Source organism: Sabethes cyaneus, chromosome 2, assembly GCF_943734655.1.
Source record: "Sabethes cyaneus chromosome 2, idSabCyanKW18_F2, whole genome shotgun sequence".
Taxonomy (NCBI): domain Eukaryota; kingdom Metazoa; phylum Arthropoda; class Insecta; order Diptera; family Culicidae; genus Sabethes; species Sabethes cyaneus.
In genome coordinates this window covers 123317446-123343975 of record NC_071354.1, presented here as the reverse complement: position 1 = coordinate 123343975, position 26530 = coordinate 123317446, and the positions used below count along the sequence as shown (strand labels likewise).

The following is a 26530-nucleotide window of genomic DNA, read 5'->3' as shown; positions in this document are numbered from 1 at the left end:
GTAAATAATAAATCACCGTACATAAGTTTTATCAATGGTACGGAAAAAATGTAGTAATAAACAACTTTAACCCTAAGATCATATCATTAGATGCGCTTAACATTTTCAATATAAGCACCCATAATAGCGATAGAAAAAAATATTTACAAGAAGAGTTACGTTTAGATAACGTCCCGTATTACGCTACTACTGATAGATGAGAACTACTGATAGATTTATGCGAAGAGTTTAGTGATATTTTCAGTCTAAAAAATGACCTACTAACTTGCAATAATTTTTATTAACAAAAAATTCGATTACAAAATGACAATCCTACGTATATTAAAAACCCGAATTAATCCACCTAGCGGCGTGACCTAGCCTTTCTACTGCCACAATAATCATTATTTAATTTCTCAGAAACATCTATAATTAACTTGACTAGGGTAAACGCACCATTAGTGGTGGTAGTACCAGTAGTGGTGGAAACTCGAATTATTCCATTATTTTTGCAGATTTTGGTACAAGTTAGATACCTCTCAAATAATACTGTTACTGGTAGTTCGATACTTATCAAACCTGTACCAAAATATGCAAAAATAATGGAATAATTCAAGTTTCCCCCACTACTGGTACTACCACCACTAATGGTGCGTCTACCCTATATTTTTAAATATCCATTCCGTATTCCTCAAAATCCTTATTTGCCAGTAAAATTCACAACGTATTGCGTAGAATAATTATATTTTCTTTCCTTGGATGCGTAAATACTTGTAAGCGTCGTTTATGTTACTTGATGAACACCTTATTTAGTTTTATAATATTTACGTGATTAATAGAAAAATAATGTAAACACAAAAGATAATTTTTGCAGATTTGAATGAATATATAGAGAAAATTAGAAATTAACCCTCTTACGGATCTACAGACGGCCTTAACTTTCGGGCTTGAGAGCCACATACGAAACTTGTTTTGAATTGATAATATGAAATATGTGTTCATAGTTCAAAAGTTAGCGTCTTTGAAAAACAAGAGTTCAGAAAAATTATTATTATACTTCGCTTTTGAAGAAAAAGGATATCTACAACAAAATGATTAATCTCAAAATTTTACTATTAGTTTGCTTGGCTTCAATTTTGCAATATATCTGAATTAGAAAAAATAACTGAATAGAGCATTAGATAGGGTAGACGCACCATTAGTGGTGGTAGTACCAGTAGTGGTGGAAACTTGAATTATTCCATTATTTTTGCATATTTTAGTACAAGTTTGATAAGTATCGAACTACCAGTAACAGTATTATTTGATAAGTATCTAACTTGTACCAAAATCTGCAAAAATAATGGAATAATTCGAGTTTCCACCACTACTGGTACTACCACCACTAATGGTGCGTTTACCCTATGAAAAAGAGAAATTGAACTTTTCTTAGCTGGCGCTGCTTCAGATAATTATTTTTGCATGAAAATCAAAACTTAAGCTTCTTTTGAATGTACTTTCATGAAAAGATAGTCATTAGCTTGATCGCATCGTTCTTACAATGTTAGAGGGTTAGGAAAACAAGATGAGGTGAAAAAATAGTGCAAAAGCTGCACCATAAACATGCTTGAGAATGGGAAATATGATCGATATGATTTCCAGTGCTTGTTATTTTTTATTTATTTATTAAAACATGATACATGATATAAGACATCTGTCCTTTAAAATGTCACTAACGAAACAAATCTTACAAAATTACTATCGTGCAACATTTACTTCCTATTTTTCATATAACATTTCTAAGCTCTAGTATCTATTGATTGAAAAGATTGATGCGCTGAGATTGAAAAGATTGAGATTGATGAAAAGATTGATTGAAATGATTGATGCGCAAAATTTGTTTGGAAATATCAACTCACTAGTATTTTAATTCTATACACCACTATACCTACATGCTTAAATTAACTGCTTTTCTTCGCTTTTTGCTTTTCTTGTACAATTGTGAGTAACAGCAAGTGAAGAAAATGACAATTGAAATCTGAAATCAAAGAAAAGAAAAAACTTTTCGATTGAAACCCACTATTTAATATTTATTTGCAACAGATACGTAGTTCGCCTACGACGTGCAGGCTTCATCAGTGTCTTATTTCAAAGCGTATACGTATCTGTCGCGAATGAATATTAAGGTGATACGGTACTGAATCTAACGGTACTAACATGACCGGAAAAATGGCGTCTTTGTGAGGATATAGGATATAGGATATCCGGCCATGTTGGATTCAGTACCGTTTCACCTTAAATAGTGGAATTTAGTCGGTAAAAGTTTTTTCTTTTCTTTAATTTCAGAGTTCGTATTCCACTAAGAGGCTTCAAAAACTTCAGACAATTGACATGTTTCTCACTTTTCTTGAATTTTAATGCAAATTTAAAAATTGCAAATTGTCATCACATACACACATACATACATACATACATACATACATACATACATACATACATACATACATACATACATACATACATACATACATACATACATACACACATACACCACACACATTGAATACAATCAACATTTGATTAATATGTTTTGATTTCACACGTTTCAACGGTTTAAAACATGGTGCTTAAGTGTTAAAGTTTGAATAACTTTTGAATGAACCGTCCGATTTTAAATAACTCGGTTTCGTTTGATAGATCTCAGCAGTAATTTTCAAATAATAATAAAATGTGTGATGATTTTCATTGAATTAATGTTTATATGTTACAAAAATATGTTTTAAATACTATTTTTGCACGTTTCTTTATGTGACTTTCAAACTACAAGTCCAATCGTCATGAAATTTGGAAGTTAAGAGTTTGCAAGGCTCCTTTGTTCAATCAACTTTGTTCAAATCGGTTAAGGGACCTATGAGATAATTAAGTCCCATATTTTTCATATTTTTATACATAACTTTTGAACTAAAAGTCCGATCAGTATGAAATTCAATAGCGATTTGTGGGACACCTAGACCTTTCATTTGACACTAAGAACATCAAAATCGGGCCAGCCATCTCCGAGAAAAGTGAGTGAGATTAAAAGCGTTACATACACACACACACACACACACACACACACACACACACACACACACACACACACACACACACACACACACACACACACGCACACGCACACACACACGCACGCACACACACACACACACACACACACACGCACACGCGCACACACACACACGCACGCACACACACACACACACACACACACACACACACACAGAAAATGCTCAGTTTTCGAAACTGAGTCGAGTGGTATATGACATTCGGCCCGCAGGAGCTTCTTTCTATTTCCGGTTTTCCAAGTGATTTCTATACCTTTATACTATATATTTATATAGTAGAAAGGCAAAACTATCGAAGCGCATATAGCCAAACCCGATGAAATCTATCGCCAAGTAGACAAACTGATAGAAAATGATGTTATTGAACCATCAGTCTCCAGCTATAATTCTCCAATTCTACTAGTGTCAAAGAAGTCTGACACTCCTGAGAAAAAATGGAGATTAGGGTAATTTGCCAATTGTTGCACACCTAAGGCAGGAACGTTCAGTTTATCTTATCTCTCGGGGAAACTATTTCGTTACTAAAATCGCAATTTGTCCTATAAACAAAATGACTCTTTCACTAAAACATTTGGTATGTTTTCATAGCCTGGAATATTGCACATATTATGCAATTTGAGGTTTTGTTAAACAGCATACAGACCCAATTGTTGCCCACTTGATTAATGTCCTTTGCGTAATATTGCACACCTTCAATCCAATTGTTGCACGGCAAAGAAAATATGGAATTAGGAGAAATACCAAGTACAGAAAACTGACACATGAAGAAGAACTCCTTATAAACAGATTTACCAATTATAAGTACCGTACCGTTACCATTTTGACACGTATTTGAACGTAATTCAATCTTCACCGAACAATGGTTTACAAGAACAGGTAAAAATTATTGCATTGAATTAATATATGTATTAATTAAAATTAATTAATATAATTTTGGTGTCCAGTATCTTTCCTTTTTCAAATTTGAATGCAGTATACGTTTTTGACTGGGATTTGGTTTTTTCAAATGCAAAGTTTTTCGATTTTTTACTTTCGAGCGAATAAGAAAAACCTCGACTTTTAAGTTCTTTTAGCCACAACATAACTTTTTTCTCTGTTTAATAGAAGCTGAAGCATTGTTTTGCGTTATTATATTCATTTGCAAGAATTTCTCATAATAAACTTCCGCACACATTCACATACATGCCGTTAATCGACTGTGGATTACGGATACGAACATTATTTTCTATTCACGAAAATTGTTACATGCTGGTAATATCATTAGGCTTTTGCTGATTTAGTCTCCAGAGAAATCGAAAATTATTGGTATTGTTTTAATCCGGCATCCAAATAGTGGTAAATTTTCAATAAGAGTTGGATCAAGTAAGAATGGTACAGTAGGGCCTAGCTTAGCGGCATTTGCGGATGGTGTGCAAGAAATGGACAAAATCCTAATTTTTTTCCAATTATTAACCACTATGCATTAGAACACAAAAATAGTAACATATAGTTATTTAATTAATCAAACATTATGAATGTGGGTATTTTGAAAGGCACACGAAGTAATATGGGGTAAATTTGCTTTTTGTTGAGATCTATAAGCTTAAATTTGATGAGTGATTTCTTAATTCACACTGTAAGCATTCGACGTATTTTGGCTCTACTAAGAGTTGGATTTTATGAGGTAATTTTACTATTCCAAATATTTGTTTGCTAACAATCATGTTTACACATATTTGAAGGTAATGAAATATATTTGTGTTTTGATTGTTTGGAGTGCTGCGATAATATAGATATTCTCAGATATTATTCAAAAACCGAGAAGTGGGCAACAATTGGGTGGTGAGCAACAATTGGCAAACTATCCTAGTTGTAGACTATCGTCAGTTGAATAAAAACTTACTAGCTGATAAATTTTCCCTACCAAGAATAGAGAATCTTCTTGACCAACTTGGTAGGGCTAAATTTTTTACCACCTTGGATCTTATGTCTGGATTTCACCAATCTGGATTAACATAGATAAAAATTTCAGACACATTACAGCATTCTCACTACCCGAACGTGGATACTTTCAATTCAAACGGTTGCCATTTGGACTCAATATAAGCCCGAATAGCTTCCGGAGAATGATGTCCATCGCCCTCAGTGGTTTAAGCCCTGAGTGTGCTTTTCTATATATTGGCGACGTTATCGTCGTAGGTTGCTCAGTAGAGCATCATCTGAAAAATTTAAAACGAGTTTTCAATTGTTTTAGGGATAGAAACTTAAAGCTAAACCCAGCCAAATATTGTTTCTTTCAAACAGAAGTAACCTTTTTGGGACACAGAGTTACAGATCATGGTATTCTACCTGATAATTCCAAATTTGAAGTCATATTAAACTACCCTACACCCAAAAACGCTGATCAAGTCAGAAGTTTTGTAGCCTTCTGCAATTATTACAGAAGAGTCATACCAAATTTTGCGCATATATGTGTCAGTCTGAATAAGCTTTTACGGAAAGACACCATCTTCAATTGGAACTACACTTCATTTGAAACATTAAAAAATGCTTTGTTCCACCAAAAATATTGCAATACCCTGATTTCAGCAAACCATTTATACTAACAACAGATGCCTCAGACCATGCGAACGGCGCTGTATTATCTCAAATTCATAACTTAGATGATCTACCTGTCTCGTTCGCTATTCGCGCGATTACAAAGGGCGAACGAAAAAGCACATCATCGAAAAAATCAGAGGGGTTGTGTACAAGACACGACCGCATATATAGGTGACGCAGGACTACGTAAGTCTCTTTGTAGTGATAGTAGCATGTATTCATGCTTGTAATCATTCGATTCTTCATGTATACATGTTATATGCAACATATATACATGAACATGCTACATGCGTTGTATGCAACATTTAGCAAAGTAGTAACATTGCATACGTTCAATTCTCAAAAGATTGTGCATTTGAAAACAATTTAACAAAATCAAGAACACAAACTATTGCTTTCCTGCTACCTTACTAAAATCAAAGATTGTTTTTATTACCCATGGTTCCCCACGTTGAAGGGATTTTACCAATTCAATCCTATTTTATCAACAGCAGGGGTTTTCACTACACTTCTAATGAAACGGCAAGCATGCGTATTCATATAGAGTCGTATTATAACCGAACACTATAGCTGTAGCACATTTTTCCAACACAGATATCAAATTCGCCGAGGTTTAATCGTTTCGCAGTAAAGAATTTGCGATCTGTTGGGACAACGTACTTGTGTCATTTTTTCTGGCACACTTCCCTAACACAGACGTCAAATTGGACTAGGTTTAATCGCGTTCTTCAGAAATCTGTTGGCACGAGAAGGCTTTGTCACTCTTTCTGGCGTACTTCCCAAGCAAGGACATCAAAATGGCCTAGGTTTAACCGCGGTGTTAAGAAATCTTGTTGAAATGAGGGAACTTTGTCACTTGTCTTGGCTTACTTCCCAAGCACAGATATCAAATTGGTATAGGTTTAGATAATCGTAAAGAATCTTCCAACCAATCACGAAGCGAGAATTCTGGGAAGACATAAGTTCATTATTTTCAATTTTTCAATAGTTCAACGTCAAGAATCCATACTTTTCTTCATTTAGGTCAATTCTTAGAAGATTTTCCGATCGATTAGTGTAAGAATATTGAAAATCGATCGGAAAACCGCTGAGCTATTAGCGCTCAAAACCTTTCATTTTTCGTGACGCTCGCATTTTTCGATTTTTTGGAATGACACCCTATCTCAAAACTTGCCGTAAGACGTAGTCCTACGTCAAAAAATTCGGAATGAAAAATCCTAATTCGAAGCTTACTAGGATGAAATTAGATTTTATTTATTTATTTATTTATTTAGTCGTCAAATGGGGGGCTCTGTAGCCGCAAGGTTACCGAGTCTGCTTTGACAAGCGAATGGTCATGGGTTCGAATCTTAGTAGAATCAGGCCATTCGATGGCAAAGTGACTTTAGCATGGGTTTATTCCCAGGCCCCTCACCAGCACCACCCGTCCTTCGTGCTAAATTCTATGTTATCCCGTTATGGCCTATTGACAGTGTAAAAATGAGACCCTTATAGTTCAATGCACTGGTTAGCTGTTCCAGGGATGGCTATAATTGGGGACAGCGCTGTCATGTGGAACGAGGTGGGTAAAGTAGAGAAAAAGCATTGAAGGAAGGGTACTCAAATTACACATGAGCACGCATAAAATTCAATAAGCATATCGCTCACTCAATAGCGACTATAGCCAAAATAAATGCAGTGCGGGTTATACAACAAACGCCCGGGCGATATCACAATACACCATACTGGTCGCAGTGATGAGTCCATACAGGAAAAATAAAAATAGTCGTCAAATCATAGTAGACCTTTTTACAATAGTTGTTATATGAGTGTACCCCATTAGGCACACGGACGATAGGCATAATAGACGTTAGGCATAAATACGTTAGCCATAATGGACTTTAGGCATAATGGACCTTAGGCATAATGGACGTTAGGCATAATGGATGTTAGGCATAATGGACGGCATAATGAGCAATGTTTTTGTTTATAGGATACGAGACTACTGTATTTAGATCTATAGTAGTAGATCTACACGGGTGATAGGGAATGGACGTGCGGAAGGCATAATGGACGTTTGGCAATTTGCCGTTAGCTTGTAAGAGGTCTAATCAACTCAGTTTAAAAGTGCATTGCATATGGTATGGGTCAGATTACATACGAGTGACAGAAACACAAAAGAATTGTACATTCAAGCTAAGTCTGCTAATGGTAAGAATCTGACCTTCAAGAAAGGTTGTCAGATGTAGAAACTTAATGCCACATGCAGAAACCTATTTATGAAACTGAAGGAAACCTGTAGGGTACTTCCCAGTTTTATATTCTCATTCGATTGCTCCTTATTCGAGTGACTTGCACTTCTTCCTGCAATAGGCAGCAATTATCTAAAAATATTATGATATATCAATTGAGCCTTATCTCTTTTAAAATAACGCTGAGAAACAGCGGCGTGTTCCACATGCCAAAAATACCTTGTTTTATTTTTCTGACATATAAACCGGTTAACTACTTAAAACCTATTTAACTCACTGTTCGTGCAAAATAAATGATATAAAATAGCAATGAAAACCGTAGTTAAACAATAATTTCTGTAACAATTGCTATCTATAGCAATGCTTGCTATTGCTATTGCTGAATCCCAACTGTTTTGACGTAATGTGTGCGCCCCTGAAGACGCGAATGTGTTAGCAAAGCCCTATATACTGCCCTTACTTGCTAACGCTCGTTCGGACTCAACTAAGGTTGACTGAAGTTTTTGGAGCGTCTTAGTAGAATACGAAACCTAAAATTAAAAAAAAAGAAAACTTATCCAATTTAATTCTACTATGTATATTTTATTCACGACAGATACGTATTTTGCCTACGACTTGCAGGCTTTCGTTCGAAAACAGACACTGAGGAAGCCTGCAAGTCGTAGGCGAAATACGCATCTGTCGTGAATAAAATATACATAGTAGAATTAAATTGGATAAGTTTTCTTCTTTTTTAATTTTAGGCTCAACTAAGGGATAACCCCTACTAGTCAGTAAACCTAGGAAAACGCATGCCTCTAAATAGAGCTGATTTCTGCAGGGGGACTGCCCCCCGCAATGGCCGGCGCTTCCGACGGCGGGTCGCCGGCGAACACCCGCGGCCTTTGGCCGTCTCGCCCATCGCCTCATCGATGAAATGTTTGCTACTCACACGGTAAATAGGTATCGCACCTTAACCCATTCCCTCCCTGCGTTGCGAAAACGCAACGCACCCTTCTCACGATTTCAGAGAAGGCTAGGGTTGAGATACCAAATTGGACCCTAAAAACAAAGAAAGATCGGAAAAAAAATCTAATCGACCTGTTTTTGCTTAAAGCTTAGATATTACATATAACAAAATTACAGCCATGTAAACATAAAAGGTCTTGCCAATTTTCATTCAGCTCAAACTAGTAACTTTACCCTCTGTTCGTGATCGTCTTTAGCTTAGGCCGTTTACTATCGGGACTGTGATATTCACCAGCAATGAATGACAAACAAATGTTGCGATATGCACACCACCGCCAGCGGCGGTGGCGGCGAACTAACTGAACACAAGACTCACGTTTATTGCCCTATTTATATATCGTTCGATAATCGCTTATTGTTACTACATCTAGCCAGAACAACAATAGCGCTTTGTCTCATCTTCCACCGAGTACACTGATTGTTGTTCTGCTAGATGTGAAGGTCAACGCGGTCATATTGCGGCTTTGTGCCGCAACACCCTCTGATGGCAAAGGCGAAATGTTTTAATCTCTCCGGAGTGATAAAGCTACGTAAAAACTGCATACCATTCCCCACCCGCTGTAAATCCATACGTTTGCATTTTTTGGGCGTACCGTTGCGGGACATAGGGGCAAAATTAAAAATACATCTCTGCGGGTTTTTTTAGTTGATCCAAAACAAAACTTTCCTGAAAGTTTATCTAAGTTTTAGAGATAAAGCTTTTTATCTCTGCAGGAACATGTGTAGGGCTTAATGGATTACAATGAGCGTAACTCACTTGCGCCTAAGAGAAAGAAACTGTTTGTACTACAAATAATTACCAAAATAAAACATAAGGTACAGAATGTGTTTGTTTTGTTGTTCTTAGACCAACAATACAATGCTACTGTTTTACGAAATGCTATTTTTCCTTCATTTGATATTTTTCTAAATAAAAATTTGTGACGAGATTTAGTCAAGTAGAGGCTTGACCTTTCGTGCTTCGACCTTTTATGATTCGGTCAAATAAGGGTTTGACCCTTCATAATACGACCAAATACAATTTCGGCCTTCGGTGACAGTTGTTGAAATTCGGCCATTTGAATTTCGGTTATTTGTTATTGGACTATTCGATACCAACTCGCTGAGTCGATGCGAGCGGTAGGGAAAAAGTTTGTAGACGTACGAAAGCGAATAAATCTACACCTAGATCTCTGTGAGGGCCGCCTCCGCAGTGGCCGTCCCTTTCGACGGAGGTTCGCCGGTAACCCTTGAACGTTCACTTAGTTACTAAAGAGGTACTAGCATTGTAGCATCGTAAATACAAAAGATACAGCAATACTTCATTCAGCAAAATTCTAGATAATAACTATTTCTACAAACGTCCCGTATATCACTTTGTCAAATTTTGCTCGGCTGAGACGGTACTGTCAAATGAATCAAAATTGAGTCAAAGTGATCGAACCATCCCTGATCGAGACCCTTTTTCGATATGAAAAAATTTATTGTAAATGCTTTAGACATTGACTAAATATCATTAATCAACGATTGCAACCATTTTATGTTTAAAAAGTCCGCTAAGAGCTATCCGTCCGGTGCAAATATGTTATTGATACCCTGCGGTACGACGTAGTCCTACGGCAATAAAAATATTATTGTTCGAAACCATATAACTTTTTTTCACGAACATACTGAGGGCATCATTTCTTCGTCATTTAAAGCATGTATGGAGAAACTGATTGATATTTAAGCGTATTTTTGGAAGAAAAATATCTTGTGTTGCCAAAACCGAATACTTTTGTTGCCAAAATCGAGGCATGCCAAAATCGAACAATGCCAAAATCGAACCATGCGAAAATCGAAATACAACTGTATTAATACAATACAATCTACAAAGAAAACTGAACAGTGTAACTTTTTAATTACATAATATTGCTTACATTTTTTGCATTTAACGTGTAAAATTAAAGTATTGTTTTAATTTTAATCTAGACATAGTAAAGTCAACATTTTCGCAAAGTTTGTTATAGGCGATCATCATCTGATTTAACCTTTACGTCCCCGACATAAAAAAGGAAGGTACTTTCAGTTACACTTTTGGGTTTATCTCCACTGATTTTCAATCGATTGTGACGCAACTAGTCTTAAAAGAACCACATTAGATTGGCCTTAAAGCGTATTAAAAATATGCTGGTAAATTATGGTTCCATTTTCCCCAAAAGAATGCCAAATGACCACTTTTGAGCTCCGGTGGAACCGATGCTGGATATTCCGGAATGTCCAGATCGACTCAAAATACATCCAAATATGCACTAAAGAGCTCGTGTTGAGAAATCCTGTTATTTGATACCCCATTTGCCATATTTTCGAAGAGAATATTAAATGACCACTTTTGAGTTCCGGTAGAACCGACAACGGATGTTCCGGAGAGTGAGGCGTAAGCCAGCGCTCTACAGGATAGTGTAAAAGTCATTATTAGTGACTACAAATAAAATGGATAACTTTTGCGCTGTCAATTCAACAGATTTCTAATTTTATTTCATCTGTTACTTATAACGTCAAAAAAAATCCCACCGTGATCTGGAACACATGGTGCTCCACCTTTTATGTCGGTATGTAAACGCTGTATAACTTTCACATTTACTAACCGATTTCTTTCATTAGATATGTTTTGAAAACGCCATTTCAGTGCAATTTTCGCCATGTATCGCTTCACACCGAAAGAACCGGAAAATAACTGTGTGGGCCGGGATTTGCGCCAAAACCATCATTGGTCCATATTTTTTCAAAGAAAATAAAACTGTCGAAGGAAATCGATATCGGTGGATGTTGGCTCATTATGTCTGCCCTCGAATGCGCGAAAAAGGTCTAAAAGGTTACTGGTTTCAACAGGACGGTGCACCATGCCACACCGCGAATTCAACAATTCAATTTCTGCAACGAAAATTTCCGGGACGTCTGGTGTCAAAAAGAGGCGATATTGACTGGCCACCCAGATCACCTGATTTAACCCCCAGATCACCTGACTACACCATTTAAAAGCAAGGTTTACGCCAACCAGCCACAAACTATTGACGAGCTCGAGGCAAATATTCGTACGGAAATCGACGCTATAACACCCGAGATGCTCAAAAAGGTAATGGAAAACGCGGAAAAAAGGAGTCAATTTGTAATTTCTAATAAAGGTGGTCACTTAATTGATATTGTTTTCAAAAACTAAACCAAGAAAATTTTAAGGAACCAAACTAAATAAAAATGTATTACTAATAGAAATCGGTTGTTTTTTCTTAAAGTTATTCCATGTTTTTATACCGACATAAAAGGTGGAGCACCCTATATCTCCGAGAAAATAGAATCATAATTTACCAGCACATTTTTTTATTAAAGGCCAGACTAATGTGGTTCTTTCAAGATTAGTTGCATAAAAATCGATTGAAAATCAGTGGAGATAGAGCCAAAAGTGTAACTAAAAGTACCTTCATTTTTTATGTCGGGGACGTAAAGGTTGAAGGCCCGAATTTGGCATAGTTTGCGCGACAGTGACTTGTGCTAAATATATTTCGGTTCCGCAATTGTCGGTTCGGTACATAAAAGCTGAGTTTAGAATAAATGTCTATAGAATCTATACGGTGTGAAACAATATCGTTTACAAATGACACTTTGGCGAACTCACGTCGCTGTTTTAGTGTCTGTATATTTATAAGCAACCAGCAGGCTTCATAAGAGGGAAGAGGAAAGCTTGTCCAATTTAGTTTACGCAAAGCAAACAACACGAATTGTTTTTGTACTGATTCTATTCGTTCTATTTAGAAGACTTTCAATTTAAAATAGAATACCTACATACCTGGTAAAAGTAATGTGGCAGCTGATGCATTATCCAGAATACCAATAAATAGTAATGAATGCTTATAACCTAACGAACATGTTCTCTACCATCACAAGAGGATCTCGAAATTTTATAAATAAACAATTAGCAATATCTAACGAGGATGTTATATCCAATTCAATTACACGAACACAAACGACTTTCAGAGGATTGGAAACCAAGTACTTGATGACCCCCTTCCTTTCCACCCTTCCCCTTCATTCCCGGAAAAAAAATCCTTCTTCATTACTTTCCCTTACCGTCCCTTCATCAATTGTAGAATCATCGTTTCAAAAAAAAAAAAAAAAAAAAAATATTAATATATGCCACGAGTTTGGTCAATTTGGTCACTTGATGACGTCTCAATCTTGATTTTCAAACCTCCAACACTCGTAACCAATAGTAACGAAATACAACGGCTAATGCATAATTACCACAATACACGCACTGGTGGTCATAAGGGAATCAATAGAATCTCCAAAAAGCTAAAAAATGTATTTACATGGTCAAGTATGAAACCTACCATTGCCAAATTTGTTAAAGCTTGTGAACTATGTAAACACAATAAACATTTTTCATCAGTACAACAACCGCAAGTAAAAACCACTACACCATTGAAAGTGTTCGATATCGTAGCAATTGATACCGTAGGACCTTTCACAATAACCGAACATGTAAACAGATATGCAGTAACGATGCAGTGTGGTTTGACAAATACATCGTTATTGTACCGATACCCGATAAATCAGCACTTACTATTGCCAAAGCTATTGTAAATAGCTGTATCCTAATTTACGGACTTATGACAGCAATCCGAGTGGATCAAGGAACCGAATATAAAGGTATCTTTGATTCGGTTTGCAATTTGATGAAAATAAACCATACATGCGCAACAGCGTATCATCCGCAAATAATCGGCGCATTGGAAAGAAACCATAGGTGTTTAAACGAATATCTACGGATGTTTAAAAATGACGTTAGAAATAATTGGGATGAATGGTTAAACTATTACTCTTATTGTTATAGGGTAGTTGATCCAATAGTTGTGGTAGTAGCAATAGTTGCGCTACTATTCATAATTAATGCATATTTTCGTCACCGTAGCATTTTAAATAAAACAATTACGTTCATTATATAAAACAAGTTCTTAGAAGTATTGGTAGTTAGACTACACCATTTAAAATTAAAGCATTATTTGCTAAAATGCCAATTTTCCAAAATCTAACGCAACTATACGCACAGTTGGAGCGCATAATTATAGGTTCTCATTTCTATAGTTTGGCAACGATGTTTTGCCTTTCTACTATATACATATATAGTATAAACGTATAGAAATCACTTGGAAAACCGGAAATGGAAAGAAGGTCCTGCGGGCCGAATGTTATATACCATTTGACTCAGTTTCGAAAACTGAGCATTTTCTGTGTGTATATGTGTGTGTGTGTGTGTGTGTGTGTGTGTGTGTGTGTGTGTGTGTGTGTGTGTGTGTGTGTGTGTGTGTGTGTGTGTGTGTGTGTGTGTGTGTGTGTGTGTGTGTGTGTGTGTGTGTGTGTGTGTGTGTGTGTGTGTGTGTGTGTGTGTGTGTGTGTGTGTGTGTGTGTGTGTGTGTGTGTGTGTGTGTGTGTGTGTGTGTGTGTGTGTGTGTGTGTGTGTGTGTGTGTGTGTGTGTGTGTGTGTGTGTGTGTGTGTGTGTGTGTGTGTGTGTGTGTGTGTGTGTGTGTGTGTGTGTGTGTGTGTGTGTGTGTGTGTGTGTGTGTGTGTGTGTGTGTGTGTGTGTGTGTGTGTGTGTGTGTGTGTGTGTGTGTGTGTGTGTGTGTGTGTGTGTGTGTGTGTGTGTGTGTGTGTGTGTGTGTGTGTGTGTGTGTGTGTGTGTGTGTGTGTGTGTGTGTGTGTGTGTGTGTGTGTGTGTGTGTGTGTGTGTGTGTGTGTGTGTGTGTGTCTGTGTGTCTGTGTGTCTGTGTGTCTGTGTGTCTGTGTGTCTGTGTGTCTGTGTGTCTGTGTGTCTGTGTGTCTGTGTGTCTGTGTGTCTGTGTGTCTGTGTGTCTGTGTGTCTGTGTGTCTGTGTGTCTGTGTGTCTGTGTGTCTGTGTGTCTGTGTGTCTGTGTGTCTGTGTGTCTGTGTGTCTGTGTGTCTGTGTGTCTGTGTGTCTGTGTGTCTGTGTGTCTGTGTGTCTGTGTGTCTGTGTGTCTGTGTGTCTGTGTGTCTGTGTGTCTGTGTGTCTGTGTGTCTGTGTGTCTGTGTGTCTGTGTGTGTGTGTGTCTGTGTGTCTGTGTCTGTGTGTGTGTGTGTGTGTGTGTGTGTGTGTGTGTGTGTGTGTGTGTGTGTGTGTGTGTGTGTGTGTGTGTGTGTGTGTGTGTGTGTGTGTGTGTGTGTGTGTGTGTGTGTGTGTGTGTGTGTGTGTGTGTGAGTAACGCTGTCAATCTCACTCACTTTTCTCGGAGATGGCTAGACCGATTTTAATGTTCTTAGTGTCAAATGAAAGGTCTAGGTGTCCCATTGGTCGCTATTGAATTTCATACTGATCGGACTTTTAGTTCAAAAGTTATGTTTAAAAATACGAAAAATATGGGACTTCATTATCTCATAGATCCCTTAACCGATTTGAACAAAATTGATTGCATATGAAAGAGGAGCCTTACAAACCCTTAACTTCCAAATTTCATGACGAATGGACTTGTTGTTTGAAAGTTACATAAAGAAATGTGACAAAATAGAATTTTAAACCTATTTTTGTAACATTTAAGAATTAATTCAATGAAAAACATCACACATTTTATCATTATTTGAAAATTACTGCTGAGATCTATCAAACGAAACCAAGTTATTGAAAATCGGACTATCCATTCAAAAGTTATTCAAGCTTTAACACTTAAGCACCGTATATTAAACCGTTGAAACGTGTAAAATCAAAATATATCAATCATATGTCGATTGTATTCAATGTATGTATGATGTATGAGTGTATGTACGCATGTATGCGTGTATGTATGTATGTATGTATGTATGTGTGTGTGCATGTGTGTATATATCAATTTATGTATGTGTATGTGTTACGATTTGCAATTTTGAAATTTGCATTGAAATATAAGAAAAGTGAGAAACACGTCAATTGTCTGAAGTTTTTGGAGCGTCTTAGTAGAATACAAAACATGTAATTAAACAAAAAAAACTTTCCGATTAAATTCCACTATTAATATTTATTCGCGACAGATACGTATTTCGCCTACGACTTGCAGGCTTCGAAAATAGACACTGAATCAATAGATACTAGAGCTTAGAAATTTTATATGAAAAATAGAATGAAAAAGTTGCTAGCAATTTTGTACGATATATTTTCGTTAGAGACACTTTAAAAGACAGAAGTCTTATGTTATGTATCATGTTTTAATAAATAAATCGAAAATGACAAGCACTAGTAATCATATCGATCATATTTTCCATTCTCAAGCATGTTTATGGCGCTTCTTTTGCACTATTTTTTGATCTCACACAATTTTTTAAACCCTCGAACGGGCTACATCGCAAAAACGATGCGATTATGCTAATGACTATCTTTTCATGAAAGTGCATTCAAAAGAAACTCAGGTTTTGAGTTTCATGCAAAAATAATTTACTGAAGGAGCGCCAACTAAGAAAAAGTTCAATTTCTCTTTGTCGTTTTTCATATCTAATGCTCTTGCTTATTTTTTCAAGTTCAGATAAATTTCAAAATTGTCAAAAAGTCAAGTAAACTCATAATAAAATTTGAAGGCCAATCATTTTGTTCTAGATATACTTTCCCTCCTAAAGTTGAAAGGAACGATTCGTGCAATAGTTTTTTTTTGTAATTTTTCTGAATTCTTGTTTGTGAAAGATGCTAACTATTGAACGCATGGTATTAAAAACAAGAAATCTATTATGAACACACTTCTCAAATTGTAAATTAGAAACAAGCTTCGTATGTGGCTCCTACGCCCAAAAGTTAAGGCCGTCTGTAAGGCCTTAAGAAGGTTAATTTCTATAAATCAATTCAATAAATCACGTAAATATTATAAAACTAAATAAGGTGTTGATAAAGTAAATTAAATGATGCTTACAAATATTTATGCACTCCAGGAAGGAAAATGTAATTATTGCACGCAGTATGTTCTTGTGAATTTTACTGGTAAATAAGGATTTTGAGGAATAAGGAACGGCAAATAGAGTCAAGTTGATTATAAATGTTCCTGAGAAATTAAGAAATAATTATTGTGGCAGTAGAAAGGCTAGGTCACACCGCTAGGTGGATTAATTCGGGTTTTTTCACTTAGCAACCTAGTAATGTATATGGAGTAACACAATTAAAGAAACACCAAACTTAATTAAGGAAACATTAGCGCAACTGTTGGTACAATATAATTGAATCGGAAAATTCATTTTTTCTTTATAAAGCTTCTCGTACAACGACTTAGATCTATAGTGGTAGATCTACACGGGTGATAGGGAATGGACGTGCGGAAGGCATAACGGATGTTTGGCAATTTGCCGTTAGCTTGTAAGCGGTCTAATTAACTCAGTTTAAAAATGCATTGCATATGGTATGTGTCAGATTACATACGAGTGACTGAAACACAAAAGAATTGTACATTCAAGTTAAGTCTGCTAATGTCAGATGTAGAAACTTAATGCCACATACAGAAACCTATTTATGAAACTGAAGGAAACCAGTTTAATAATCTCATTCGAATGCTCCTTATTCGAGTGACTTGCACTTCGTCCTGCAAGCACCTTGTTTTATTTTTCTGACACATAAACCGGCTAACTACTTAATAAGTAGGTTTACTCACTGTCCGTGCAAAATAAATGATAAAATAGTAATGAAAACCGTAGTTCAACAATGTTTTCTGTGTTAATTGCTATTGAATCCCAGCTGTTTTGACGTTATGTGTGCCCCCCTGAAGACGCGAATGTGTTAGCAAAGCAAAGTTAGCTCGCTAACGCTCGTTCGGACTCAACTAAGGGATAACCCCTACTAGTCAGTAAACCTAGGAAAACGCATGCCCCTAAATAGAGGTGATTTATGCAGGGGGGCTGCCCCCCGCAGTGGCCGGCACTTCCGACGACGGTTCGCCGGCGAACTCTCGCGGCCTTCGGCCGTCTCGCCCTGAATCATCAAGGAAATGTTTGCTACTCACACGGTAAATGGGTCTTGCACCTTAACCCATTTCCTTCCAGCGCTGCGAAAACGCAACGCACCCTTCTCTCGATTTTAGAGAAGGCTAGGTTTGAGATACCAAATTGTACCCTGAAAAACAAAGAAAGATCGGGAAAAATTTAATCGACCTGGTTTTGCTTAAAGCTTAGATGTTACATATAACAAAATTACAGCCATGTAAACATAAAAGGTCTTGCTAATTTTCATTCAGCTCAAACTAGTAACTTTACCCTCTGATGTCAAAGGCGAAACCGGTGAAAGCGGGAACCCCAATGACGGTACTTCTGGATTCGAATATAATCTTCTAATCTCTCCGGAACGATAAAGCTACGTAAAAACTGCATACCATCCCCCCACCCCCTGTAAATCCATACGTTTGCATTTTTCGGGGTACCGTTGCGGGGCATAGGGGCAAAATTAAAAATACATCTCTGCGGGTTTTTTTAGTTGATCCAAAACAAAACTTTCCTGAAAGTTTCAGCTTTATACCTCAGCCAGAAAATGCGTGGGGCTTAATGGATTAAAATGAGCGTAACTCATTTACGCCTAAGAGAAAGAAACTGTTTATACTACAAATAATTACCAAAATAAAACATAAGGTACAGAATGTGTTTGTTTTGTTGTTCTTAGACTAACGTGCCAGTGTTTTACGAAATGCTATTTTTCCGTCATTTGATATTTTTCTAAATAAAAGTTTGCGACGAGATTTAGTCAAGTAAAGGCTTGACCTTTTATGATTCGGTCAAATAAGGGTTTGGCCTTTCATAATACGGCCAAATACAATTTCGGCATTCGGTGGCAGTTGTTGAAATTCGGCCATTTTAATTTCGATTATTTGTTATTGGACCATTCGATACCAACTCGGTGAGTCGATGCGTGCGGTAGGGAAAACTAACACAAGTCGGTAGGCCTACGAAAGCGAATAAATCTAGACCTAGATCTCTGTGGGAGGTCGCCTCCGCAGTGGCGGCTTGCGCCCATCTCGTTTGAATCATCTGTGAAGAGTCGTAAAACCTTTTTCACGGAATTCTATCAAAAAGTAGTTATGTCATATGTTTTTCTGCCAAATGGTCTCATGAATGTTTCTATGGGAAACGATGTAATGCCAAGCAGCATTATGCTAAATGACTTTATGTTGAATGGGTGGCTCCGGTTCTTATATTGTGACGCACTATTGTGTTATATTGTGATGATTAACTCAAGTGCGTTTTCGTAGAAAGCGATTTTTTTTTTAAATTATGCCTATCGTCCATTATGCCTATCATCCATTATGCCTATCGTCCATTATGCCTATCATCCATTATGCCTATCGTCCATTGTGCCTATCGTCCATTATGCCTATCATCCATTATGTCTATCATCCATTATGCCTATCGTCCGTTATGCCTAACGTCCATTATGCCTAATGTCCGTATGCTTATCGTACGTATGCCTAACGTCCGTATGCCTATCGTCCGTATGCCTAACGTCGCGCACCCCTGTCATATTCTGATAGAAAGGACGTGAAAAACATCGTGATCTGAACTCTAAGGTCACCAAATAGCACCACTTCCAAATTTTTATCCTAATATTCAATCTTCTTTTTTTCAGCATCATCCTGAGTTAGACTGTCAAGAAATAAAACTCAAAGATGTTGTTTTTCGGACACAGACCTCCTCTGGTTATCGTCGTATACTGCCAATATCAAAAGCAGCAGTTGCGGATGGAACAGCAATATTAAAACAAAAACATTGCAATTGGATAGATTCGAGTGGCTCATTATTAATACATGCTACTCCCAATACTCAGCCAATTATTCAACAATTGATGAATGCCGAAGCAATGCAAAGCACTTCTGATGAATTATCAGATGATTCCATGAACATTAAAGAAAATTGTTCGTTTGATATAAATGGTGAAAATATACATATTGATCAATCCAGCGAGCATACTCAAACTATAACTACAAATAATACACAAAGTATATTGAATGAACACCGACTTGACACACCTTCCGAGAGTAATTCGTTAGAGGATTTAAGTATACGAGACGCAAATTTTTTAGAAACCGGCAGAAAAAATACGAAATTCGCAGAGCAATTCTCAACATTATCTTCTAATAAGCCAAAATATGCGAATGCTATTCAATATGTGGATGATGAAGATGACAATAAGTGGTCCTGCAAAAAAGATGAGAAATATAGAGTAAACAAATTACATCAGGAATGCGACGAAGAGTGTACTACGCGGACATATGAAACTTTGTTTGATAAAGCTATGCTTCAGCTTGTAAGCGAAACGCATAAATGTTTTTTATCACTTATTCGGGACATGTTCTATTCAACTTCAGACCATCGTTTGACCATTGATGAACTTAAGGTTAAATTGGATATGTGGGTCAACACACCAAAATCAATGATGAATGACTGGTATAATATGGCCAATAATAATTGGACTGATATGTTACAGTCGGCTATACATTTCCTGTCTGGAGAATTTACTGATCAACCAGATGATTTTGTTCCATATATTGAGTATAAAGTACAGCTTAATATATATCAATGGATAGGGGCATCTAGAGACTCAGATTATCGACTACTGGATCTTTGCAATTATTGGCTTACAAGAAGGCATGAAATGGGCTTAAAAGGACAGTCAAATCCGCCTAGAATTGCTTCTAAACAAAGGTATTCTGGTTCAAACAGTAATAGTTTTATCGATGATGATGATGGTTTATCAGAACGTACCATATCGCCGCCTCCGCCACGTTTTCCAACCGATTGGTCCGTGAGAAAAGCAACTGAAGAGGAAATTAAACTATTCCGTGATCAAGAAAAAAGTCGCTATGAAAATCCTCATATGGCATTTACGTACAAACAACATTCCTACTATAGCGTAGTAGGTCCTGTGAAAGGAATTTATACCCAAGCTCCGGGAATCTCTAAAGCTAGAGGACACAATATGTTAGCTTCAGACAGGCCTAATTTTGTTACTATACTTACTTTAGTGCGTGATGCCACGGCGAGACTACCCAACGGTGAAGGGACTAGATCTGATATATGTGAACTATTAAAATCTTCACAATACATATCTCCAACTGCAACGGATCAGGTTTTACAAACCATAGTCAGCGGAGCACTTGATAGAATGCATACTGAGCACGACCCGTGTGTGAAATACGACACCAAGCGAAAAATTTGGATTTACTTACATCGAAATCGTACAGAAGCGGAATTTGAACGTCGTCACCATCAATATCAAGGTATCGCAAAACACAAAAAATCTTGCCCCAGAAAAAAAATCACAGATTTATCAATTGATACCGGAAAATCAATTTCTGAGTCGAATTTGAAATCTAACTCACAGTCTTCTCTGGAAAGCGAAGATGTTAATTCTGACTCTACAGTGGAATGCAGTTACATTTCGCAAAATTCAGTATCAGAATTACGAAACAATTCAATACAAATTCCTTCGAATAATCCCTTGCCTTTCTATAGAGATTGTGAGGAATTTCAACCTGAAAAAAATGACATTGTAGATTCTTTTAGAATTCAAGACACCGATGGCAATAATCCCAATATTATAACACATAGTACTCCCATTATCATTACTTCACAAAAAGATCCTAAAACGTCGCGTGATGAATCTCCGCCTAAAGTTCAAATAGTGCAACTAGATACACCGCAAACAGTTACTAAATCAGATATTATCGAACAAAATAACATTGCTGATATGATAAAAACGGATGAAAAACCGTCGTTACTAAATGCAAAAAAAATATTACCGATAGTTAAGAAACAATCTGAAGAACATACAGCTAAAACCATTACAGCAGATAACTTCTGTTCCATCTCTATTACAAAATCTTCCGAAGAATCGCAACAGGGTTCTAATGTTATAACAATTGGAAAAACTGTAGAGGCTGAATGCATAACTCCAGGTTTTACTGTACCGCCTACTCTAAATTCAGGAAACATACAACAGGAACAGAGTAAATTAAAATCGCCAACTGCACAATTGAAAACTCCGAAGCATGTTCCAGTATTAATTAGTGGTCAAACGATACCCACGCAAGAGATCGAAAAAAATACATCATTGTTTCAGGCGAGAAAAACAGTGACATTTCTTCCCTCGTGTACTAGTAATATATGTGTTGTACAACCAGATCCGATGTTAGTAGCTGCGAAAACAAGTGCTGCCGATATATCGGTAAGTATTGAGACGGATGACATTCCGAAAAATTTTAATACCTATTTGTTGAATCTATGCCTATAAAAATGGATTTCTGTCTGTCTGTCCGTATGTTTTTTATAGACTCGGAAACTACTGAACCGATCGGTGTTCAGTGGGGCCTGGGAAGGTTCTTATTGTAGTAGAACTAGACCAAATAAATTACACCCTTGCCGGTCACTCTCTGCTGCACTAATGCAGTGTATTTTTCTGCTTATTGTATTGCGATGGTTACGACGCTAGAATATTTACTTCGATGGTTACGATACTACAAGTGTTACTTCGATGGTTACGATACTACATTACTTCCCTTTTTTTTATTTTTTTTTTCGCAATTACTAATTAGTTTACAAATAATCTTGCAAGTACGACAATTAACAAGTTAAACCTTCAGCACTGGACTATAGGCTCATAATCTCATTCTACTGGACTTTTACAGCTTCCATCTCCTGATGTGCTGACTGAGTCCTAGATTTTCTTCACTCGTGCCAATTTTTGTACTCATTTGTCTGTTGTATGCGTTATCAATCTGTTGTAAATGTGACACGTGCCAACGAAAGGTTATTTCTCTAGACCTCTGCGATAGTTCAAGCCAATGAAAAGCGTTCGTTGCGTCCAATGTTGAGAAAACCTTTGCTTTGGCAAGATCAGAAAAATCTGCATTAGCTAATACAGGATGATTTTTCTTTTCAACTGCCTCGTTTGCTTGTTGCATATCGACACAAATTTAACTTATTAACGCCTTTGGCACAACGGCTGGAGACAACCATCTAGATGGTCCATTATTCTTTTCGATTACGCCCTTGAGCCAGTAATTCATTTATCACCCACTAAACCATAAAAATTTGCCGCTATGGTTGAACAACCAGTATGACCTCAATATTGATCGGTAGGCCAACTATTACATCCTAGATGGTTCCAAAAAACTTGGTTGGCTTTCAATCTTAGGGATTGAAGCGTTGATTTTCAAAACACCCATCGACTTAGTCCGGTGACTCGTCAATTAAGTTTCAGTTATATTTTCATTTTGGCGTCCTGACTTATTTTATTTATTTATTCATTTATTTATTTTTTTGCACTTGGCATTTCTAGATGATTTTAATCGCGCTTAGCAACAGACATCCTAGTGATCTTTCATCTTTTGCTTCCATACCGATTAACACCGATGACATTACACACTATTGAAGCAAGTGGATTGTTTCTATTGTTCGTTTTCACTTCAAACTGTTACTAATTATTAACTTTATCTGTCGTACTATTGCTGGTAAACTCCGACGAAAGATTTCTCTCATTGACCGACAATTTCAAAACTTTTTGCCACACGAGCTTTGTCAAGATTAACATCTCGTTGCTGAAAAAATTTTCTACGCTAAGCAGCAGTTTGAATAATTTGGTCTTTCACGTTTTATTCATAATTGTCACTTAATCCAGCCATATTTCAACAATTTTTTAAACTAGATTTTCAGAACATTAGACCTCATCTTTTCCGCATTTAAGCGTCTGATCTATTTCAATTTTTTTTCAAACCTGCTCGAAGCAGAATAGAATCAGTCCTTTTCCTCACGTTTTCCGCATTTAAGCGTGTGAGCTATTTCAATTCAACTTTTTTCCTGCTTTGAGCAGAATAGAATCAGTTCTTTTCCTCATGTTTTCCGCATTTAAGCGCCTGATCTATTTCCATTTTTTTTTCTTGTAGCTCAGATAATACTTTTTCACAATTTTTTTTACGTGCTTTCATGTTCTTACCTAATATTTTTTTTTCTTTTAATCCTCGTCGCCAATGTAGTAGAACTAGACCAAATAAATTACACCCTTGCCGGTCACTCTCTGCTGCACTAATGCAGTGTATTTTTCTGTTTATTGTATTGCGATGGTTACGACGCTAGAATATTTACTTCGATGGTTACGATACTACAAGTGTTACTTCGATGGTTACGATACTACACTTATGATAGTTAGAGTCCCCCCAGCTAGCAACAACTTGTATATCAATGTACGAAAACTATCGTAAATATCTCCTAACAAACTCGAAATCGTAACTAAAGCTGGATAAAGTGGGATCAAGTTGATTTTTTGTCGTATAGAATGATAATGACTGACATACATACGATTTTCAGCACAAAATCGTAGAGTAGTATGGAGCGACTCGCGCTTAATCGGATATTATCGTATATAAATACTTATAGAGTCGTAACGCTCAAAATTATTCGTAATCACGTACATCGCCTCCGAAATAGTGCGGATATGCCAATTTTGCGCATGCTGATTTTTACCTTTTTTATACATATGAAAATGCTCCCATACAACTTACTTACTTACTTAATTGGCCTAACGTCTTACGACAAGGCCTGCGCAGTATAATTTCTCCATCTATTTCAGTCCATGGCAGCTGGTGTCCAGTTCGGCGGGCACCCAGCAGTGCTCGCCAGATCTCGTTTCACCAGGTCTTGCCAGCTCGCTCGCTGTGCCCCTCTTCGTCTTGTTCCTACCGGATTCGATACGAAAACCATTTTTGCAGGATAGTTGTCCGGCATTCTAGCAACATGTCCTACTCAACGTATCCGTCTAGCTTTAACCACTTTTTGAATACTTGGTACCTACGCCGTAGAGACGCGCGAGCTCGTGGTTCATTCTTTGCCTCCATACACCGTTCTCTTGCACTCCACCAAAGATGGTTCTTAGCCCCCGCCGCTCGAAAACTCCGAGTGCTCGTAGGTCCTCTTCTAGCAGTGCCCACGTTTCGTGCCGGTAGAGGACAACTGGTCTAACTAGCGTTTTCTACAGTGTGCACTTTGTACGGGGGCTCAGATTGTTCGACCGCTAGTGTTTGTGGAGTCCGTAGAAGGCCCGACTTCCGCTGATAATACGCCTTTTAATCTCACGGCTGGTATTGTTGTCCTGTGTTACCAGTGAACCAAGTTATACGAACTCATCGACTACCTCAAACTCATCCCCGTCGATTACCACGGTACTACCCTAGCGGGCCCCTTTTGCACTCGATCCCGCCCGTCAGCATATACTTCGTTTTTTATCTTCAATCCAATCTTCGCGTTTTAGTCTGGTGTACTGATCTTCCACCGCCTCAAATGTTCTGTCGATAGCATCCACGTCACCAGCCAAGCAGATAAATTAACTCCGCTCGTCTTATAACACCTTTTCATTTACATTTATTATAGTCAATAGATAAAGTATAATCCTAATGACAAATATCTATTTAAAACATATATGAACTAACCTAGCACAAACATCTTTTAAAGCAACGTTTATTGCTTTCACGGGACACATTAAAATCAAACACTTCATTGCAGCTATTAAAAACCCGGCACATACTAAGCACTGGTTCGTGTAACCCATAGTTATTTCTTGAATGTCGATTGACGAGAAAGGCGTGCAAACGAAGATTGCGTGTCCTAGTGTTGATATCTAGGCGACTAAGCAATTCAGGACAATCGATATTTCCTTGAAGGAGATTGCCGACGAAACACGCCTTAGCCACATTGCGCCTTCCTTCCAGCGGTTCTAAATTAATCAGCTTGCAACGACTTTCGTAACCCGGCAGGTTACGTGGGTCACGCCAGCGTAGGTGTCGAAGCTTTTCGCAAAGCGGAACAGAAATCCTAGTTGCGAGGAAGCCCTGGATACAACGAAAGAAATGTGGTTCTTGAATGTTAGTTTCGAGTCAAGCAAGACTCCCAAGTCTTTAACAGTTGTTTCGCGCTTTAGGGGCGTCTCACTAAGGGCGTAATCGTGCAGATACATTTAACGTTTGCGACCAAAGGAGATGACCGAGCACTTGGACACAGTGACATCTTGTTAATTCGGTACCATTCGTCTAAGGTCTCCAGATTCTGATGCAAGAGATGGGCGTCATTAGAGCTTTTTACAGTACAGTACATTTTCAAATCGTCAGCATAAGATAATCTCGAACATTTGAGGATCATGTTCACGTCATTCATGTACAGCAGAAACAAGAACGGTCCCAAATGACTGCCTTGGGGAACCCCGGAAGTTGCTACGAAGAGTGACAATACGTATTCGCCGATTTTGACTGACATAGTTCTGCCGATGAGATAGGACTTCTTGATCAACTTGAACGTCAACTTGATTCCCTTCTTGCATTGCACGGATGATAAACGATGAAAAGGCGATTAAATTGGTTGTCGTTGAGCGCTTTGGCATAAATCCATGCTGGTCAGGAGAGATGCCGGAGAGAGTAATCCTGCATCAACTTTTCCAGAACGAGTAGCTCAATTAGCTTAAAGTCAGCACTTAAGGCAGCAATACCACGGTAATTAGCAAAGGATCTTTTGCATCCCTTTTTGTGCACAGGGAAAACAAAGGAATCCTTCCATCACACGGGGAAAACACCCGAAAACCTTAGCTAAGAGTAATGCAACAGTATTTAGACAGCGTTTCAAGACTATGG

General features: G+C 37.4%; 1 protein-coding gene across 2 annotated transcripts in view; it reads left to right on the top strand.

The window, feature by feature from the left end:
* The window catches only part of LOC128737376 (nuclear factor related to kappa-B-binding protein), a 378855-nt gene that overhangs the window by 100309 nt on the left and 252016 nt on the right, over nucleotides 1-26530 (top strand). For both annotated transcript variants that reach the window (XM_053832002.1, XM_053832000.1), the window contains one exon: nucleotides 19486-22083. In XM_053832002.1, the coding sequence (XP_053687977.1) occupies nucleotides 19486-22083 (2598 nt within the window). The remainder of the gene's footprint in view (nucleotides 1-19485; nucleotides 22084-26530) is intronic.